At 66.8% G+C, this 15,598-nt stretch overlaps 1 protein-coding gene across 2 annotated transcripts in view; it reads right to left on the bottom strand.

The window, feature by feature from the left end:
• Window positions 1-15,598, bottom strand: part of NOTCH1 (notch receptor 1) — a 44,387-nt gene that overhangs the window by 9,873 nt on the left and 18,916 nt on the right. For both annotated transcript variants that reach the window (XM_027615831.2, XM_027615832.2), the window contains exons 4-25: window positions 15,031-15,369; window positions 12,829-12,951; window positions 12,241-12,474; window positions 11,861-12,016; window positions 11,527-11,712; window positions 11,118-11,231; window positions 10,188-10,301; window positions 9,810-10,043; window positions 9,616-9,726; window positions 8,948-9,140; window positions 7,677-7,822; window positions 7,369-7,482; window positions 5,667-5,786; window positions 5,203-5,355; window positions 4,432-4,660; window positions 3,691-3,892; window positions 2,686-2,839; window positions 2,415-2,599; window positions 1,760-1,892; window positions 1,185-1,442; window positions 999-1,111; window positions 13-584 (exon numbers count right to left, since the gene is read on the bottom strand). In XM_027615831.2, the coding sequence (XP_027471632.2) occupies window positions 13-584; window positions 999-1,111; window positions 1,185-1,442; window positions 1,760-1,892; window positions 2,415-2,599; window positions 2,686-2,839; window positions 3,691-3,892; window positions 4,432-4,660; window positions 5,203-5,355; window positions 5,667-5,786; window positions 7,369-7,482; window positions 7,677-7,822; window positions 8,948-9,140; window positions 9,616-9,726; window positions 9,810-10,043; window positions 10,188-10,301; window positions 11,118-11,231; window positions 11,527-11,712; window positions 11,861-12,016; window positions 12,241-12,474; window positions 12,829-12,951; window positions 15,031-15,369 (4,183 nt within the window). The remainder of the gene's footprint in view (window positions 1-12; window positions 585-998; window positions 1,112-1,184; window positions 1,443-1,759; window positions 1,893-2,414; window positions 2,600-2,685; window positions 2,840-3,690; window positions 3,893-4,431; window positions 4,661-5,202; window positions 5,356-5,666; window positions 5,787-7,368; window positions 7,483-7,676; window positions 7,823-8,947; window positions 9,141-9,615; window positions 9,727-9,809; window positions 10,044-10,187; window positions 10,302-11,117; window positions 11,232-11,526; window positions 11,713-11,860; window positions 12,017-12,240; window positions 12,475-12,828; window positions 12,952-15,030; window positions 15,370-15,598) is intronic.

Below are 15,598 nucleotides of genomic sequence, written 5' to 3'. Positions count from 1 at the left end.
CCGCCGACTCACTTGCACTGGCCCTCCACGCGCTGGCAGTCGAAGCCATCGAACAGGCAGCCCACAGAGTTGCACTGGCTGTCGCAGCGGCCGTTGCTGAAGTATTTCCAGCACTGCAGTGACTGTGAGCAGTTCTGCCAGGGGTCGTTGAAGTTGAGCGAGCAGTCGCCGCCGTCCCAGCCGCACGCATGGTTGTTGCAGGCCAGGCTGCACACCTTGTTGCCCGCCTCCTCGCGGCACTCGGGCAGCTCGCACGCCTCCTCGATCTGCGGCGGCGGGATGTCGAGGCCCAGGCCGCCCCCGAAGCTGTAGTCCAGGATGTGGCACAGGAGCCCGTTGAACTTGGCAGGGCACAGGCAGCGGTAGAAGGGGCTCTCGGCGGTGGGCTCACAGCTGCCCTGGTTGTAACAGGGGTTCCCGCCCACGCAGGGGCTGCCAGCCGGGAACTGGCACTCGGGGCCGGTGAAGGCGCCCAGGCACAGGCAGGTGGGGCTGCGCGGGCCTGAGATGCACGTGCCGCCATTGAGGCAGCGCCGGCTCCCACAGGCGCGTGCATCGTTCTCACACGTGGCGCCCTCGAAGCCCTGCGGGGACAGGTGGCGGCGGGGCGTCAGGGGGCCCACAGCCCGCGCCTTGGACGGCACATTCACCCCACATACGAAAGCCCCGGGGCTGTCAGGGGCGCTCCGGGAGCGGGGAGGACACACAGGGCACTGAGCCCTGGCGGGCGAGTGTCGCTGGGTTTGCCAGAACCGAGCAGCATGGACCGCATGAATGTGGGCTCACCCACTGTAACCCCGATGTGGGCCAGGGAGAGCGGGGCGTGGCCAGTCCCCCCGAGACCCCTTTGAAAATAAACTTCCCCCAGAAAGCCTGGGTCTGGGAGCCAGGAGGACGAAGCCCAGCTCCAGCCACCTCCCACCCTCTGGCCCTGGGTGTGTGGTGGCAGCGAGGGGGCACTCTCCCACCCCCCGCAGCACCCCCACGGCAGCACCTACCGCGGGGCACTTGCAGATGAACCCGCGGGCTGTGTTGGAGGCCACGGCGCAGGTGCCCCCGTTCTGGCAGGGCCTGCCTTTGCAGCCGTTGATGACCGACTCACAGCGGCGGCCTGGGGACCAGAGTGGGAGTGAGCACTGGCCCTGCCCTGCCCGGCCCCGGCCCCGCCCTGGCGTGGCACCCACCGGTGTGGCCTGCGCGGCACTCGCAGTAGAAGTCATTGACACGCTGCACGCAGTTCTGGGTGCCACGGGCGTCACAGGGGTTGGACAGGCACTCATTCACATCGCCCTCACAGCGCTCGCCCACGAAGCCGGGTGGACAGGTGCAGCTGTAGCCGCCCACCTGGTCCACGCAGGTGCCGTTGTTAAAGCACTTGGGGCCCCGGGAGACGGGGTCGATGGGGGGACTGCAGTCGTCCACGTTGACCTCACAGTGCACGCCTGCAGAAGCCCGGGTGCCATCAGGGAACTGTGCTGGCCACACGCTGGCCCAGTTCCCTCCTGATGGCGCTCCCCCCGGCTAAAGGTCAGGATGGGACCACACAGATGCTCAGGAGAGAAGACGTGGCCATAGGGCCGCACCCCACACTGGCTGCCGGGTGCCAGTGGCCTGGCTGGGCTCCCTCCCTCGGCTCCTACCCCGCTCAGCCCCAGGCGGCAGAGTGGAAGCCTGGACTGGGTCTAGCATGCTTGTGGCTAATGCCCAATGCGCCCACCTCTCCCTGGACCCCAGCCCTGGGGTGTGGCCAAGTGCTCACCCTGTGTGCCCCGGGGACAGGAGCACTTGTAGGTGTTGGTGAGGTCGATGCAGGTGCCCCCGTTCTGGCATGGCTGCGACACACACTCGTTGATCTCCTCGGAGCAGTTCACCCCGTGGTACCCGGCCACGCACTGTGCAGGGAGACAGACAAGGGGTGGGGGCCCGTGGCTCAGTGGGAGGTGGAGATGTGGCCCTCCGCACCCTGTGTGGGCCGACAAGGGACCACACAAGCTACCCTCTTGACCAGGAAAGGCTTGAGTTCCTCACACCCAGTCAACCCAGAGAGAGACCCCCGCCTAGTGAACTCTGAGAAGGGCCCTAGTAAGCTGACAGTCACTGCCCAGAGCGCAGGCTAGAGCTTGTCTCATGGAATAGAAGTGGGGGGCCTCAGGGCAGGTGTCAGCTGGGCCCAGGGAGAAAGCTCTGGGGAAAGGGGCCCCGAGGGAAACCCCCCATATTTCTGCATAGTCTTCCTCTTCCACGCTCCCCCACCGACACCTCCACCAGACAGTCTTCCCTGATCATCACAGCCCTCCCTTCCTGGGACCGCACCTGTGGGGTTTAGTCTTCCCTGCTGTGTTTGCTCGCAGCCTAGGGCCTGGCATGCGGTGACAGTCCCAGCAGACCGCCCCGCCCCCAGGATGGGTGCCCACCTCACAGGAGTAGCCACCCGGGTAGTCGGTGCAGGTGGCCCCATTCTGGCAGGGGCTGGGTGAGCACTCGTCCACCTGGTCCTCGCAGTAGCTGCCCGTGTAGCCTGCCTGGCAACGGCAATGATGGGTATTGCCTGCGTCCATGCAGAGGCCCCCGTTCCGGCACAGGTGGGTGACGTTGATGTCTGTGGGGAGGCAGAGGGCGGGGGCGTGAGGCCTGGGGCCGCAGCTGGGGGAACCCCGGGGGGGGGGGGCGCGCACGGCTGGTTACCTTGCCGCTGAGCGGCCACCTCACAGGACACGTTGGGCACGTCGCAGTAGAGGCCGGTCCAGCCGCTGTGGCACTCGCAGCGGTACCGCGTGTTGGTCTGCCAGCACCTGCCACCGTTCTTGCAGGGCGAGGAGTCGCACCAGCGCACGAGGCTCTGGGGACAGCAGGGGGCGCCCGTACTCACACTCCCCACCCGGCCTGGCCCCCCGGCAGAGCGCAACACACTTCCGCCAGACAGCCCTGTGCCCAGGGTGGGCAGCCCACCTACAGACCTGGAAGCTGAGGCCTGTGGGACCCCCCCGCCCCTCCCCCGGCTCGGGAGCCGCCTGGGGCTGGGGCCTCACTCCCTTTCTCTGGGCCCTTGGCTAATCCAGAGCCGCCTTTCCTTTTTTTTTTTTTTTTTTTAAGATTTTATTTATTTGACAGAGAGAGAGACAGCGAGAGAGGGAACACGAGCAGGGGGAGCGGGAGAGGGAGAAGCAGGCTTCCCGCCGAGCAGGGAGCCCGACGCGGGGCTCGATCCCAGGACCCCGGGACCATGACCTGAGCCGAAGGCGGTCGCTTAACCGACTGAGCCCCCCAGGCGCCCCCAGAACCGCCTTTCCTTGAAGGAAGATTTATCTTTGGAAGTAAACTACTCTGTTGGGAGTTTTTGTAACAGGTATCTTATGTGAAAAATCTTCAAAAAAAAATACATCTTTAACATTTTTGTATATTTTCTATAAAAAAGCTGGTTTTTAGCTGCCTCCCTCCCCTGCTTCTTGCTCTCTCTCCATAAACCTCCGGTCCTGACCCGAGAGGCCCCGCTCCCCACTTGCTTCCTCTGGAAGCAGCACAGCCTTGCGCTGGCAATCGGGGCCCCTGCGAGCCCCACGCCCGCCCTCCTCGGCAGCGTGGGGAAGCCGCCGTGAGCGGGGCCCGGCAGTGTGGCTGTGACGACGCGCTGGGGGCGGGTGCCCCGCTTGCGGCCCCCTCCCGGCCCCCCCCCGCAGCCCGCTGCCTCACCTGGCAGTTGAGGCCCGTGTAGCCCTGCGGGCAGGTGCACTTGTAGGCCCCGTAGCTGTCTTGGCAGGTGCCACCGTGCAGGCAGGGCCGCGAGTCGCACTCGTTGATGTCATGCTGGCAGTAGCTGCCCGTGAAGCCCGGCGGACACAGGCAGGTGAAGGAGTTGATGCCGTCCACACAGGTGCCTCCGTTAAAGCAAGAGCTGCAGGTGAGCAGCCGGGAAGCCGGGTGAGCGGGGGTGGGGGGGCCCCGCCCGGGCAGCTCCCCCTCGACTCGGACTGTGGTGGGAGGGCCCAACAGCCAGAGCAGGCAGGGAGGTCCTGGGCTAACCTCAGGGCCGGGGACCTCGGGCTCTCCCGCCACCCACCACCCACTTCCTCTGTCTTCACAACACGGGCATGTGGCGGCAAACGGAAAAACGAGGACGAAACCAGAACCCGCGTGGCTACCGCAGAGAGGACCGTGTCAGAAACAAAGGATGAGAACACTGAGGGCAGAGTTTCCTGGCAGCCCGGGCAAAAAAGGAAACAAGATGGGTCACAGAGCTGGTGCCGTGGGATAGAAGGGGGCGCACCAGGTCTTCAGGAGAAACCGCCAGGGCTCCTGGTTCTCACACGGGCCAGCAGACAAGCACCCAGGGGACACTGCGCGGGAAGTGAGAGCCAGCCCAGTGGATGCCCGCTGGGGGCACCGTGCACTGGCCCCCGGCCTGCGTCCCGGGTCACCCCGCGCAGCACTCGCCTCTCTGTGCAGTCAGGCGTGTTGTTCTCACAGTGGATCCCGCTGAAGCCCGTGGGGCAGGTGCACGTGTAGCTGTCCACGCAGTCTGTGCAGTTGGCGCCGTGGCGGCACGGGTTGCTGGCACACTCGTTGATGTCCTCCTCGCAGAAGGCTCCCCGGAAGCCGGGCAGGCAGTCGCAGAAAGCTGTGTTGATGCCATCAGTGCAGGAACCGCCATTGTGGCACGGGTCTGGGAGGGGACAGGCAGGCAGGCTGAGGGTGGGTACCACCACTCTGCCAGGGGGCCAAAGCTGGGGGCCCACGCTCCCCGACACGCTCCCAGGCCCCAGGCTGCAGGGCAGGGGCGGAACGGGCAGGCTTAAAGACCAACAGGGCTGGCGGCACCATCTCCCCTGCTTGCTTGGTGGCGCCAGACAAGACGCTTGGTGTCTCGGGTCTCAGTGTCCTGACCCAGGGTGGGGGGCTAAGAGCCCTGCTCCTTCGTGGGGTCACAATAAGGACTGGTAAGGACACGCGGGTGGAGGAGCTCCCAGAACCCACTGGGAGGTGCCAGCAGTCTGGCTCTGGGGACTTCTGGGGCCACCCAGGACCACCCTCCTCGGTCCATGCGAGGCTACCCCCCCCCCCCCCGCAGCGTGACCCAGGCGTGCCCCCAGGCACTGCCACATCGGTCCTCCCATTGGACCCCAGCCAGCTCCCTGCCCCATGGCCGCCCAAGAAACAGCCGGTCCAGGAGTAGCTCAGAGGGGCCGAGCCGGCCGGGCCACTCACTTGGCCAGCAGTCGTCCACGTCCGTCTCGCAGTTGTGCCCCGTGTAGCCCGCGCGGCAGCGGCAGCGGTAACCGCCGTTGGTGTTCTGGCACGAGGCACCATTGCGGCACGGGCTCTTTACACACTCGTTAATGTCGACCTCGCAGGTCTGTCCTGGGGGGAAGGGGGGGTGTGGGTTCAGCCCCCGCCTTCCAGGCCTCTCCCCCATCCTCCCAGCAGCAGGGCCTCCTGTGCCCCAGGACAGTCCTCCGTGGACACCCCAGGAAGGAAGGGCTCTCTGACTTGCCACCCCCCCAACCTCGAGCCAAACAGATGATAGAAATGCAGGGTGGGAAGGGCCCCATCAGGCCCATTTCTGCTTCCAGAGGCCCTGCAGGTGTGGCTCTGCTACCCACTGGCTCATCTCCAGGCCTCCTGCCCCAGGGGGACGCACCCAGGCAGGGCCACGGGACAGGAGGCCTCACCTTGCCAGCCCGTGGGGCAGACGCAGGAGAAACTCTCATAGTCCTCGGACTCTTTACACACGCCCCCGTTTCTGCAGGGCCCAGGGGCGCACGGGGCCAGCACCACCTCACATGTGGCTCCTAACGGGAAGGTGAACAAGTGCTGAGACCCAGGGAGCCCTGGCCCGGAGGGTCCCTGTCCCACAGCATCTCCCAGTGGCTGGCCCTATGGTGGGTGAATGGGGCTGCACTGGGACCCCAGGCAAGCTCCTGGCTGGGTCAGGACCCAAACCGGGGGCCTGAAGACAGACGAGAGAGACGCCCGGCTCCCCGACAGTCCCTGCAGGATACAGCCTGGGTCCCCACCCCTCAGGAGCGGACTGGCGGCCCCCGACCACGTCACAGGGGCCCGGCCTGCTTCCAGCCTCACACCCTCTTCTGGCCTCCAGGAGGCCTGGGAGCTCTTCCCAAGGGCTCTGTGCCACGGGCAGCCAGCGTCCAGTCACGGAGGCCACAGAAGCCACCGAGCAGAGGCTGGGCAGCAGGGAAGGAGCCCCAGCGGCACAGGACCCCGGCACGGGGAAGGGAGTCTCGCTAGGAGCGTGTCACACTGGGGTGACTTTCCTCCACGAGAGCCCAGCAGACAGCCTTCCTGTTTACAGCCGTGGGGGCCGATTCCCGGGGAAGAAAGGAAGCACTATCTTCCCTGCGGCCCATTATCTCCCTGGCCTGCTGGGGTGATTTTCCAGAGCCTTTCTTTCTATCTGTTTCCACAGTGACCTAGGCAGGCAGGAAATTCGCCAGAGTTTCCGACAATTGTGCAGAGGGAAGCAGGAAGTGGGCAGACGGGAAGCCGGTCAGCACAGGCCGGCTCCTCCCCACCAGGCCCGCCAGCCTCTGATACTGTGTCCAAAAGGGACCCGTGTGCCCCAGCGAGGGCAGCTATCAGCCAGGAGCTTCCTCACCCATGCAGGAGAAAAAATCCAGGCCCCCGGCTTTGGTCCACGAAAATACCACGCTGGCCATGTGGCCTATGGCCACACGGGTCACAGGCTGCCTAACTGCCAGCACAGGCCCAGGCCCCCATCGCACCTGCCTGGCCACACGGGGCCGCCTCCAGACCCCCAGGCGGCGGCCGTCCTGAAACCGTCCCCAGTGGCAGTGCCCTCTGCCCACTCCCAGTGGGACCCAGTGGCAGGAGTAGCTGTGGACTTCCGTGTTTTAGCCCCCTCTCAATCTCCACAGAGGGGACCGTTTCCTGCGATCCTGCTGGCCGGGCCAACGGCAGACGCCAGGACGCCCAGGGAAACGCCTCCCGCCTCGCTCAGCCCTCACAGAGGGCTCCTTGTTCCCCGACACAAAGAAGGCCCGCCGTCAAAGGGATCCCTCAAGCCCGGCCAGCAAGGTGGGGGGGTGCCGCTTGGCCCCCAGGGGCCCACGCAGTGTGGACACCGGGCCGTGGAGGCCAACCGCCCAGGCCCAGCTCCTGGCTCTGCTGCGGAGGACCCCAGCTCCTGGGTGGGCCGGCCGACCACACCAACCGTCTGGGACAGACTCCTAGTACAACGTCTCCCCAGCGTCTTGTGTGTTTGCTGTGAATCTGGCAAGGCCAGCCATGGGGGGAGGCCCGAGTGTGGCCAGGCCAGCCCCAAGAAAGCCATGCTGTGCCACACTGCCGCCCCCCCCCCCCCCGGCAGCCCGGGGCCCACCAGCCCACCCTCACCTGTGTAGGGCAGTGGACAGTTGCACTTGTACCCGGCCACGTCATCGATGCACGAGCCCTGGTTCAGGCATGGGTTGGATGCACACTCATTGATGTTGGTTTGGCAGTTGGGGCCTGGAGAGAGAGCGCCAGTGGTCGGCGAGCCCATCACCGCGGGGCCATGGAAGGATCCTGCTGCAGGACCCTCCTTGCCACCCAGGCTGCAGGCAGAGCCCTACGCCGTGCCCATCCCGGCGGCAGCCGGTGCCCATGGCGGGAGGGAGGCGGTGCGGGTGGCCCCAGAGCCCCCTGCCCGGCCCACTCCTCACCACTGAAGCCCTCGCGGCAGGTGCACACGTAGCCGCTGGTCATGTCTCGGCAGGCGCCGCCATTCGCACACGGGTTGGACTCACACTCATCGTTGTTCACGTCACAGTTGGCCCCACTCCACCCAGGGTCACAGTTACACTTGTACCTGCAGAGCGGACCACAGGGCGGTTCACGTGCGCCCACGCTCCCAGCTCTGCCACCACCCTGCGGTCCGACGCCACAGAGGGCCTGGTCCACTCCGGCCCTCAGAGCCCCTTAAAGTGGGGGTAACAGCACCCCCCTCGCCTGAGACAGGGGTTACATCACCTCTGGGACAGCGCCTCATCCAGGCCGGGGTCAGGCCACGTGCCACTCGGCCCCCACGTGGCCTCGAACAGAGAGCAAGGGCTCCCTGGCCATGTCAACAGCCCACCTCCACAGGGCAGTGCTGGGCACACAGTGGGTGTCAGAGACAAAGCGAGCTTCAGCCGCCCCTGCCCTCGCCCTGCCGACGCCGCGTGTGCACTTCTCCCACACCGACCGGTTCCCCAGCTCTGGGTGTCTCACACTCAAGTGCTGGTGTTGGCACAGACGCCACGGGAGACGGGCTCAGGCACACACACAGTGCCCCCATCAGACGCCCGCCACGTGGCCGGGCTGTCACCCATCAACTGGGGGTCCCGAGACCCTCTGCTCGAGACTGAGGACGTGCCGGAACGGCTCACAGAGCTCAGAGAAAGTGTACTTGCCGGGTTAGCGGTTAATACAAGTTGAAGCTCAGGAGCAACTGAATGGGAGAGACACGGGATGAGGCACAGGGGAGCCCAGGCCTCCCAGCGCGTCCACATGCCCAGAAGCTCTCCCAACCCCTGGGGGACACGGGCGTGCCTGATAAATCTCTGGCCTTGGGGCTTAACTCAACCTCCCGCCCCCCTCCCCTGCTGGGAGGTCACAAGGCTGGCCCCCCAGGTGCCCGTCTTTTGGTGACCACAGCCACCTCGTTAACGTGAACTCCGGTGTGGTTCAAGATGCCCCTTTCCCCGCTACGGTTCAGGAGCTGGCTCAGCAGCCAGGACAAGGAACGGGACAGGTGAGCACATCACAGAAATGTGGGGTGCGGGAAGCCCGCACACGTGCCTCAGGTCACCGAGACCTGAACCCTGAGCCGACCATGCCCATGCCAGGCTCTGGGGAGGAGGGCCAGGCCAACCATGTGCCGGGGGTGGGGGGCTGCGGCTGCAGCCTGTGTGCGGCTCTGCTCCCCCCCACAGCACCCCCAGCCCGCACCTACCCGTTGAGGCTGTCCCGGCAGGCCCCGTGGATGCAGGGGTCACTGCTACACTCGTTGACCTCGGACAGGCACGTGGGGCCGTGGTAGCCCTCGGGGCAGCGGCATGTGAAGCTGTTGACACCATCCTCACAGGTACCCCCGTGGTGGCAGGGGTTGCCCGCGCACTCGTCGATGTTCACGTTGCACATGCTCCCTGTGGGCAGTGGTGGGGGAGCTCAGACACCCACGCCCCGGGGCCCCCCAAGCCCCCCTCAGAAGAGGACGAGCTTCAGTGAGCAGGTTCTGGCCCCTTGGAGCCCCGGTTTCCCCCTCTGCTGAACGGGTGAGGACACCCAAGCCCCCTCCCTGGTCCTCCTAAGGCATAAAAAGTCTCAGCTGGGGCTTCCCACGTGAGCGCAGTGGCCTCAGGGACAGGGCCCACGTCATCCCAACAGCCCAGACGGGCCTCCAGGGTGGACAGTGGTGGCGGCAGACACAGAACATGCGCCCAGGAGTCTGGCTCTGACCAGAGACAAGAGGGTCGAGGGTGCCCATCCCGGCACCGGTCAGAGCCCCGGGGCCCCTGTGCTCTCCGCCGCGGTCGGCCGCGGCCGGCAGCACCCTGCTCTCCGTTGCGCCTGAGCTGGCCCGCCAGGGCCCGGGAGGGACAGAGTGCGTGGGCCGCTCACCCGTGTAGCCGGGCTCGCACGCACACTCATAGCCGTCGATCTTGTCCAGGCACGTGCCCGAGTCGCAGGGGCTGCTGACGCAGTCGTCCAGGTTTGTCTCACAGTTGGGTCCTGGCGGTGGGCAGCGCTGTGGTCAGCCCTCTGGCCCCCCCGCGTGCCCCGCCCCCGCTTCCCGCCCCCGCCCCCCCAGGCACCTGTGGTCCCCTTGAGGCAGGAGCAGAGATAGGCGTTGTCGCGGTCCTGGCAGGTGCCGCCATGCCGGCAGGGCTGACTGTGGCATTCGTTGATGTTGCTCTCACAGTGGTGACCTGTGTAGCCCGGCCGGCACAGGCAGGTGAAGGTGGCCACCCCATCCTTGCACACCCCATAGTGGCACGGATCAGGGTCACACTCGTCGATGTCCACCTCGCAGTGCGGCCCCGTGTAGCCTGCAGGGCAGGGCCCGGGGCGTCAGGGCGGCTGCGGCCGGAAGGCCGCCAAGCGGACCTGGCACTCTTGTGCTCCCGAAGGGGAGGACTGGAGCGTGCCTTTCCTCACGGACTGCCTCCCGCCCCCTTCCCCGGGCCCCACACCTTCTGTGCACACGCAGGTGTAGGTGTTGGGCCCGTCCAAGCACTTGGCGCCGTTCTTGCAGGGCGTGCTTGCACACTCGTCCACGTCATACTGACACAGATGTCCGGTGAAGCCTGTGGCCGGGGGAGGGCTGCCATCAGATGCAGTGGGTGACAGGGGCCCCTGGCTGAGCCCCAGCCGGACCAGAGCAGGGAGTTCCTGGGATGGGCTCCCCAAAGCCTGCTGCAGCCAGGGATCAGGAGACCTCCTATCTCTCTTTTTGCCCCCTTTCAGCTCCTGCCCCGCCAAGAGGGGCCCTTTCCCCGACTGACCCCAGCCGCTATGTCTACAACCATGTCGGACTGTGAATGAGGTCCCCCAGTGTCTGCAATGGCCGATTTATACCCTGCAGGCCCAGACTCTGACCTGCAAATACCTCCCGGGGCCCGGGGCTGGCCCCTGGACCTACAGACCCCGCCCACCCCGAGCTCCTCAGGCCCTCCTGACAGTCACGTCCACTGTGGGCCACGTCCACTGTCCATGACAGGCCACGCCCGCTGCAGGGGGCACAGGCCAGGCTGACTCCCTCCCAGCTGCGAGCCCTCCGAGTGCCGGGCTGACACCTCTTGCCCACCTACGCCCCTCGGGGGTCTGGGGAGTACACCGCTGCTCCCAGGGCGCTCATCCCCAGGGAACTGCAGCACCCAGGAGGATTTCTAGGCCCTGGGTGCCCCTCGCCCCCCCCAGCAAGGCGGGGAGTCAGCACCCCCTGCCCAGCCCGGCCCAGTCATTCCTGAGGTGAAGTCCTTGCAGGCCCGCCCCTGGGGCCCCTGTAGGGAGAGGCTCGTGCAGGACAAAGCCCAGGGCCCCCCAGCGGAGCGTCAGGGCTCCTGGGCCAGTGCCCCCGGGGAGAGCGGGCTCGGCGGCAGCCCTGCGGGGACGGGCCTCACCTGTGGAGCACTCGCACAGAAACTCGTTGATTTTGTCCAGGCAGCGGCCGTTCTGGAGACAGGGGCTACTGGCACACTCGTCCGTGTTGACCTCACAGTGCACGCCCTCGTAGCCTGGGGGTGGGGGATGGTGAGGGGGCACTGGGCCCATGAACAGCCTCAGCCGGCCCACCACAGCTGGGGGCTCCACGCAGAGAAGTGGTCCCTGGCTCTTGCTGCCCGTGGAGCCGACTGCCTGGCACCCCCACGCGTGCCCTCCCGTGACTGGCCCGGCACCCCGGGGTCCACCCTCCCACCCTGCCCTGGTGCTGCTCTGCGGGCTGGTGCCCCGGGGACTGGCCCGGGTGGCTGTGGAGGCCGGGGGCGCTGCAGGGCCCACCCTGATGGGCTGGAGGCTGGCTCCACATACCAGGCATGCAGATGCACTGGAACTCCCCGATCTGGTCCAGGCAGGTGGCATCATTCTGACACGGGTTCGAGATGCACTCGTTGACGTCGATCTCACAACGGGGGCCGGTGTAGCCTTGTAGACACTGGCACTCAAAGGAGCCCAGCGTGTTGATGCACTTGCCCGCGTGCTCACAGGGGTTGGCACCTGGTGGGGGGACAGGGGGCACACAGCTCCGGTGAGAGGCTGCTTCAGGCACCCTGACCTCCGGACCGTCGTGGGGCAAGCCCGCCTCCCCACCAGACCGGGAACGCTCATCCAGCAGCCTCCCCTGCTGTCGGCCGCCCCGACGCACCCAGCGAGCACTCGTCCACATCCTGGCTGCAGGCCGGCCCCGTGTACCCCGAGGGGCAAGTGCAGATGGCTTTGCCGTTCACAGGGTTGGTGTCGCAGTTGGAGCCCTCGTTGCAAGGGTTGCTGATGCAGGCGTCGTTCAAGTGGCACAGCAGGCCTGGGTGGGACGGCGGCGGTCAGCAGGGCACCCGCCCCAGCCTGGGGACGGCAGGCCTCCCACAGCCACGCTGCCCAGCGGCCCCGTCAGGCCCACGACGGCGGGTCGCTCCAGGAGGCTCGTCAGCAGCGGGCCTGCCCCCGTGCGCCCCCGGCCCTCCTCCCTCCACCCGCCACAGCTGTGCGTCCGGGTGACAGTGCGCCCTGCCCCCTGCTGGTGCTCACCCGTGCGGCCATGGGGACACTCGCAGTAGAAGGAGGCCACGCGGTCGTGGCAGGTGGCGCCGTGGAAGCAGGCGGCACTGGCGCAGTCGTCGATATTCTCGCTGCAGTCCTCGCCTGTCCAGCCGTTGACGCACACGCAGTTGTAGCCGCCGTGGCTGTTGTGGCACGTGCCGCCGTTCTGGCAGGCGTTGGGCATGAGCTGGCACTCGTCCACGTCCTCGGTGCAGTACTGACCTGCGGGGGGAGGGGGCCAAGGCCGTCGGGCTGGGCGAATGCCGCCAGGGCCCTGGACCGCGAGGCGCGGGGTCCACCTCCTCGGGAAGCCTTCCGCCCACCGCCAGCCCGAGCCTCTGCTCTGCTGCGGGCACAGGGGCTCGGGGGGGTGGGGAGGGCCACGCTTGTCCGCCATCCAGACGCGAGCCCTAGGCTGGGCCCAAACCCAGGGAGCCCGACTGCGGCGCGGGGCCACCGGGGCCGGGCTGCGGACAGTGCGGCCACTGGGGTGGGGGCCTCAGAACCCGGCCACACTTCCCCCGGGGTAGACCGGGCGGGCAGCCCCCTCCGCCCCGAGCCGGTCCCGGCGCGCACCTGTCCACTCTGGGGGACAGCGGCAGTTGTAGGTGTTCACGCCGTCCACACAAGCACCTCCGTTCTTGCAATTGTTGCTGGGACAGTCGTCCACGTTCTCCTCACAGTTCTGGCCAGTGAAGCCTGCAGCAGGAGGAGCCGGGGGCACGGTCAGGCCCTGGCCGCAGGGTCGGACGCCATGGGCCCGCTCCAGTGTCTTCCTGGCTGGACCCACACACCCTGCTCTGGGCGGGGTGCTGCCCCTCCGAGGCCTGTGCTGGGGTGCCCACCACCCTGGGGCCCTGGGGTCCAGGCCCTGCCCCCTGCTCTCCCTGCTTCCCATGTGACCAGGCCCCCCACTCCAGAGCCCACAGGTGACACGTTCCTCTCATGAATCCCTTGGCCCAGGGCTGGCTAATTAGACAGGGACTTGGGAACGTGGGACTCTGGAGGTGCTCCTGGAAACATCCTTCTGTAGCCGAGTTCCCTGTGGCTGCCTCCAGGCCAAGCACCATGAGGGGGGCTCCCAGGGCACCCCGTGGGCCCGCAGCACGTGCCCCATCTTAGTGGACTGCCCTGGGGCTGGGGGGGGGGTCTCCAGGCAGGGGACTGCAGGAGGCAGTGCACACACGTGGCCCTCAGCTTCCCAGGAACAGAGGTGTGGTTCCCCAACATGGGGTCAACTGCCACATGGCCTCCACGCCAGTCAGCCATTAACCCGCTCAAGTCCCGCTCGTTCAATCATCAACCAAGAAAGGTGCGCTGGGCAGGAGCCCAAACCTGCAGCCGGTTACTAATTAATGCCCCTCCCGGGGTGCCTTTGAACCCCTCTCTTGCCCTTGGAGAGCCAGTCTCCTCCCTCGGGGCCCCCCCACCCCACCCGTGCTGTGGGGGGCAAAAGCAGGAGGCCTGGAAGAGCCAAAGTGCGAAGTGGACAGTGTTTTGGAGGGAGCACCCCTGATGGGAGCCCAGAGCCCGAGCTGTGACTCCCATGTGTGCTAGAGTGGGCCTCGAGCACGGCTTCTCCCCGTGCCTTGGAGGATCTCCTATGGTGGGGCACATGAGCTCTAGGCATGGGATATCCTCCAGTGGGTCCCCCACACCCTGCATCCTCCGGCCCTCACTGTGGCCCCAGGGGGGCAGGCCCCTCTTGAGCCACGTGGCTGGATGGGAGATCCCAGGCCCAAGGTCACTGGGCCAACAAAAAGGCATCTGAACCCAGAACCCAGGGTGGGCCTGGCAACTGGGCATAGCTCTGAGCCCCCGGGGAGAGCTGAACAGCCAGCAGCACGGGGGCGGTCAGGTGGCAAGGGAAACGCCCAGCACTGCCCAGGAAATGCACGTGCCTGGTGTCTGCACATAAAGGCAGCTGGTGCGGTGACGAGGCCCAGGGCTATGTGGCCGGCAGGCAGGCCACTTCCCCTTTGCAGGGGCTACGGAGTATGGCAGCTGGGGCAGTCCTCCTGGTACCCCTGCACGCCCAGCACCCAAACCCCACGACCCCACCTTCTCGGCTCCTCCTCCTCCCCTGCCCCAGGCCCACCTAACTGCAGCTGACACACTACGAGGTTGGCAAGCCTCCCGTCAATATTATTTTTAGATCAGCAGCAGCAAAACGGACTAAGAAACTGTGGTGCAAAGACCAGCCTGTGCAACAGGGCCAGTGGCCATGGCTGGCTGCCCCTCGCTGTCCCCCACACCCACGGGTGACAAGCCACCGGGGGGCAGTGACATGCCCCAGCAAAACGGGAGGCCCGGGGCGACACAAGCAAGTGTCCCAGCCAGGCTGTGCTGAGTTTCACAACTAGCACAAGGTTTCCAGGGAATTTAAGGGGCGGGGAGGCTCATGCCTGCCACCCAAGGAGGCTCCAAGCAGGGCGAAGGGCCAGGGGCTATGAGGGCAGGGGGGAACCCCCAGGGAGGGCACACCTGTCCAGCCCGATTCACCCAGGGCCGCATCTCACTGACGAGCCTGCCCTGGGGGCTGCGGGGACCCCAGGTCCCTGGCACAGGGGGTGGGGGGGTGGAAGTGTTGGGGGCCACAGCAGACCCCACCCCCAGGAAGAAGTGGGATGGCCAGGGACCAGGGTGACACCTGGACCCTGATTCAAGCCGCTGCCTAACCTGTACCCTTTCCAGACCCGCCCCTGTCCCCACACAGGACACCCCCATTCCCGCACCCCTGGGTCCCCAGGGGCAGCGGGGAGGCCGGCGGGATGGTACCTGGCAGACAGGCGCACTCGTGGGTGGTGTCCCCCGTGGGGCGGCAGGTGCCCCCATTCTGGCAGGGGGAGGGGCTGCAGGGCACGTAGGGCAGCTCGCAGTGGGGGCCAGTGTGGGTGGTGCGGCAGGTGCAGCGGTAGGAGCCGACCTCGTTGTGGCAGGTGCCCCCGTTCTGGCAGAGCCTGGGGTTCTGGCTGCACTCATTCACGTCCTGCCTGCAGGTGGGGCCGTGGAAGCCGGGTGGGCAGCCACAGATGTACGAGGCCTCAAAGGGCAGGCACTGGCCGCCATTGGCACAGGGGTTGGAGGCGCATGGGTCGGCCTGCTGGCACGTCTTCCCTGGTGGGCAAGGGGCAGTGAGAGGGTCACGCAGGCCTTCTGGCTGCCCACAGCCAGGACTCCTCCAGGCCCCGGGGGGCGGCTCCTGGGTACCATGGAGGAACCAGCCTGGCACAGACCTAACAGCATCCTCTCTTTAGCCCCCAGGACCCACGGCGGGACACGGCCATCTGTCTGTGGACAGGGACCAAGGTTCCCAGGACGCACGGCTGCTAAGGGGGGCGGGGGC

Source organism: Zalophus californianus, chromosome 13 (genome assembly GCF_009762305.2).
Source record: "Zalophus californianus isolate mZalCal1 chromosome 13, mZalCal1.pri.v2, whole genome shotgun sequence".
In the NCBI taxonomy this organism is placed as follows: Eukaryota; Metazoa; Chordata; class Mammalia; order Carnivora; family Otariidae; genus Zalophus; species Zalophus californianus.
Note: the sequence above shows the minus strand (reverse complement) of the source record. Positions and strands in the feature narration are given on the sequence as shown.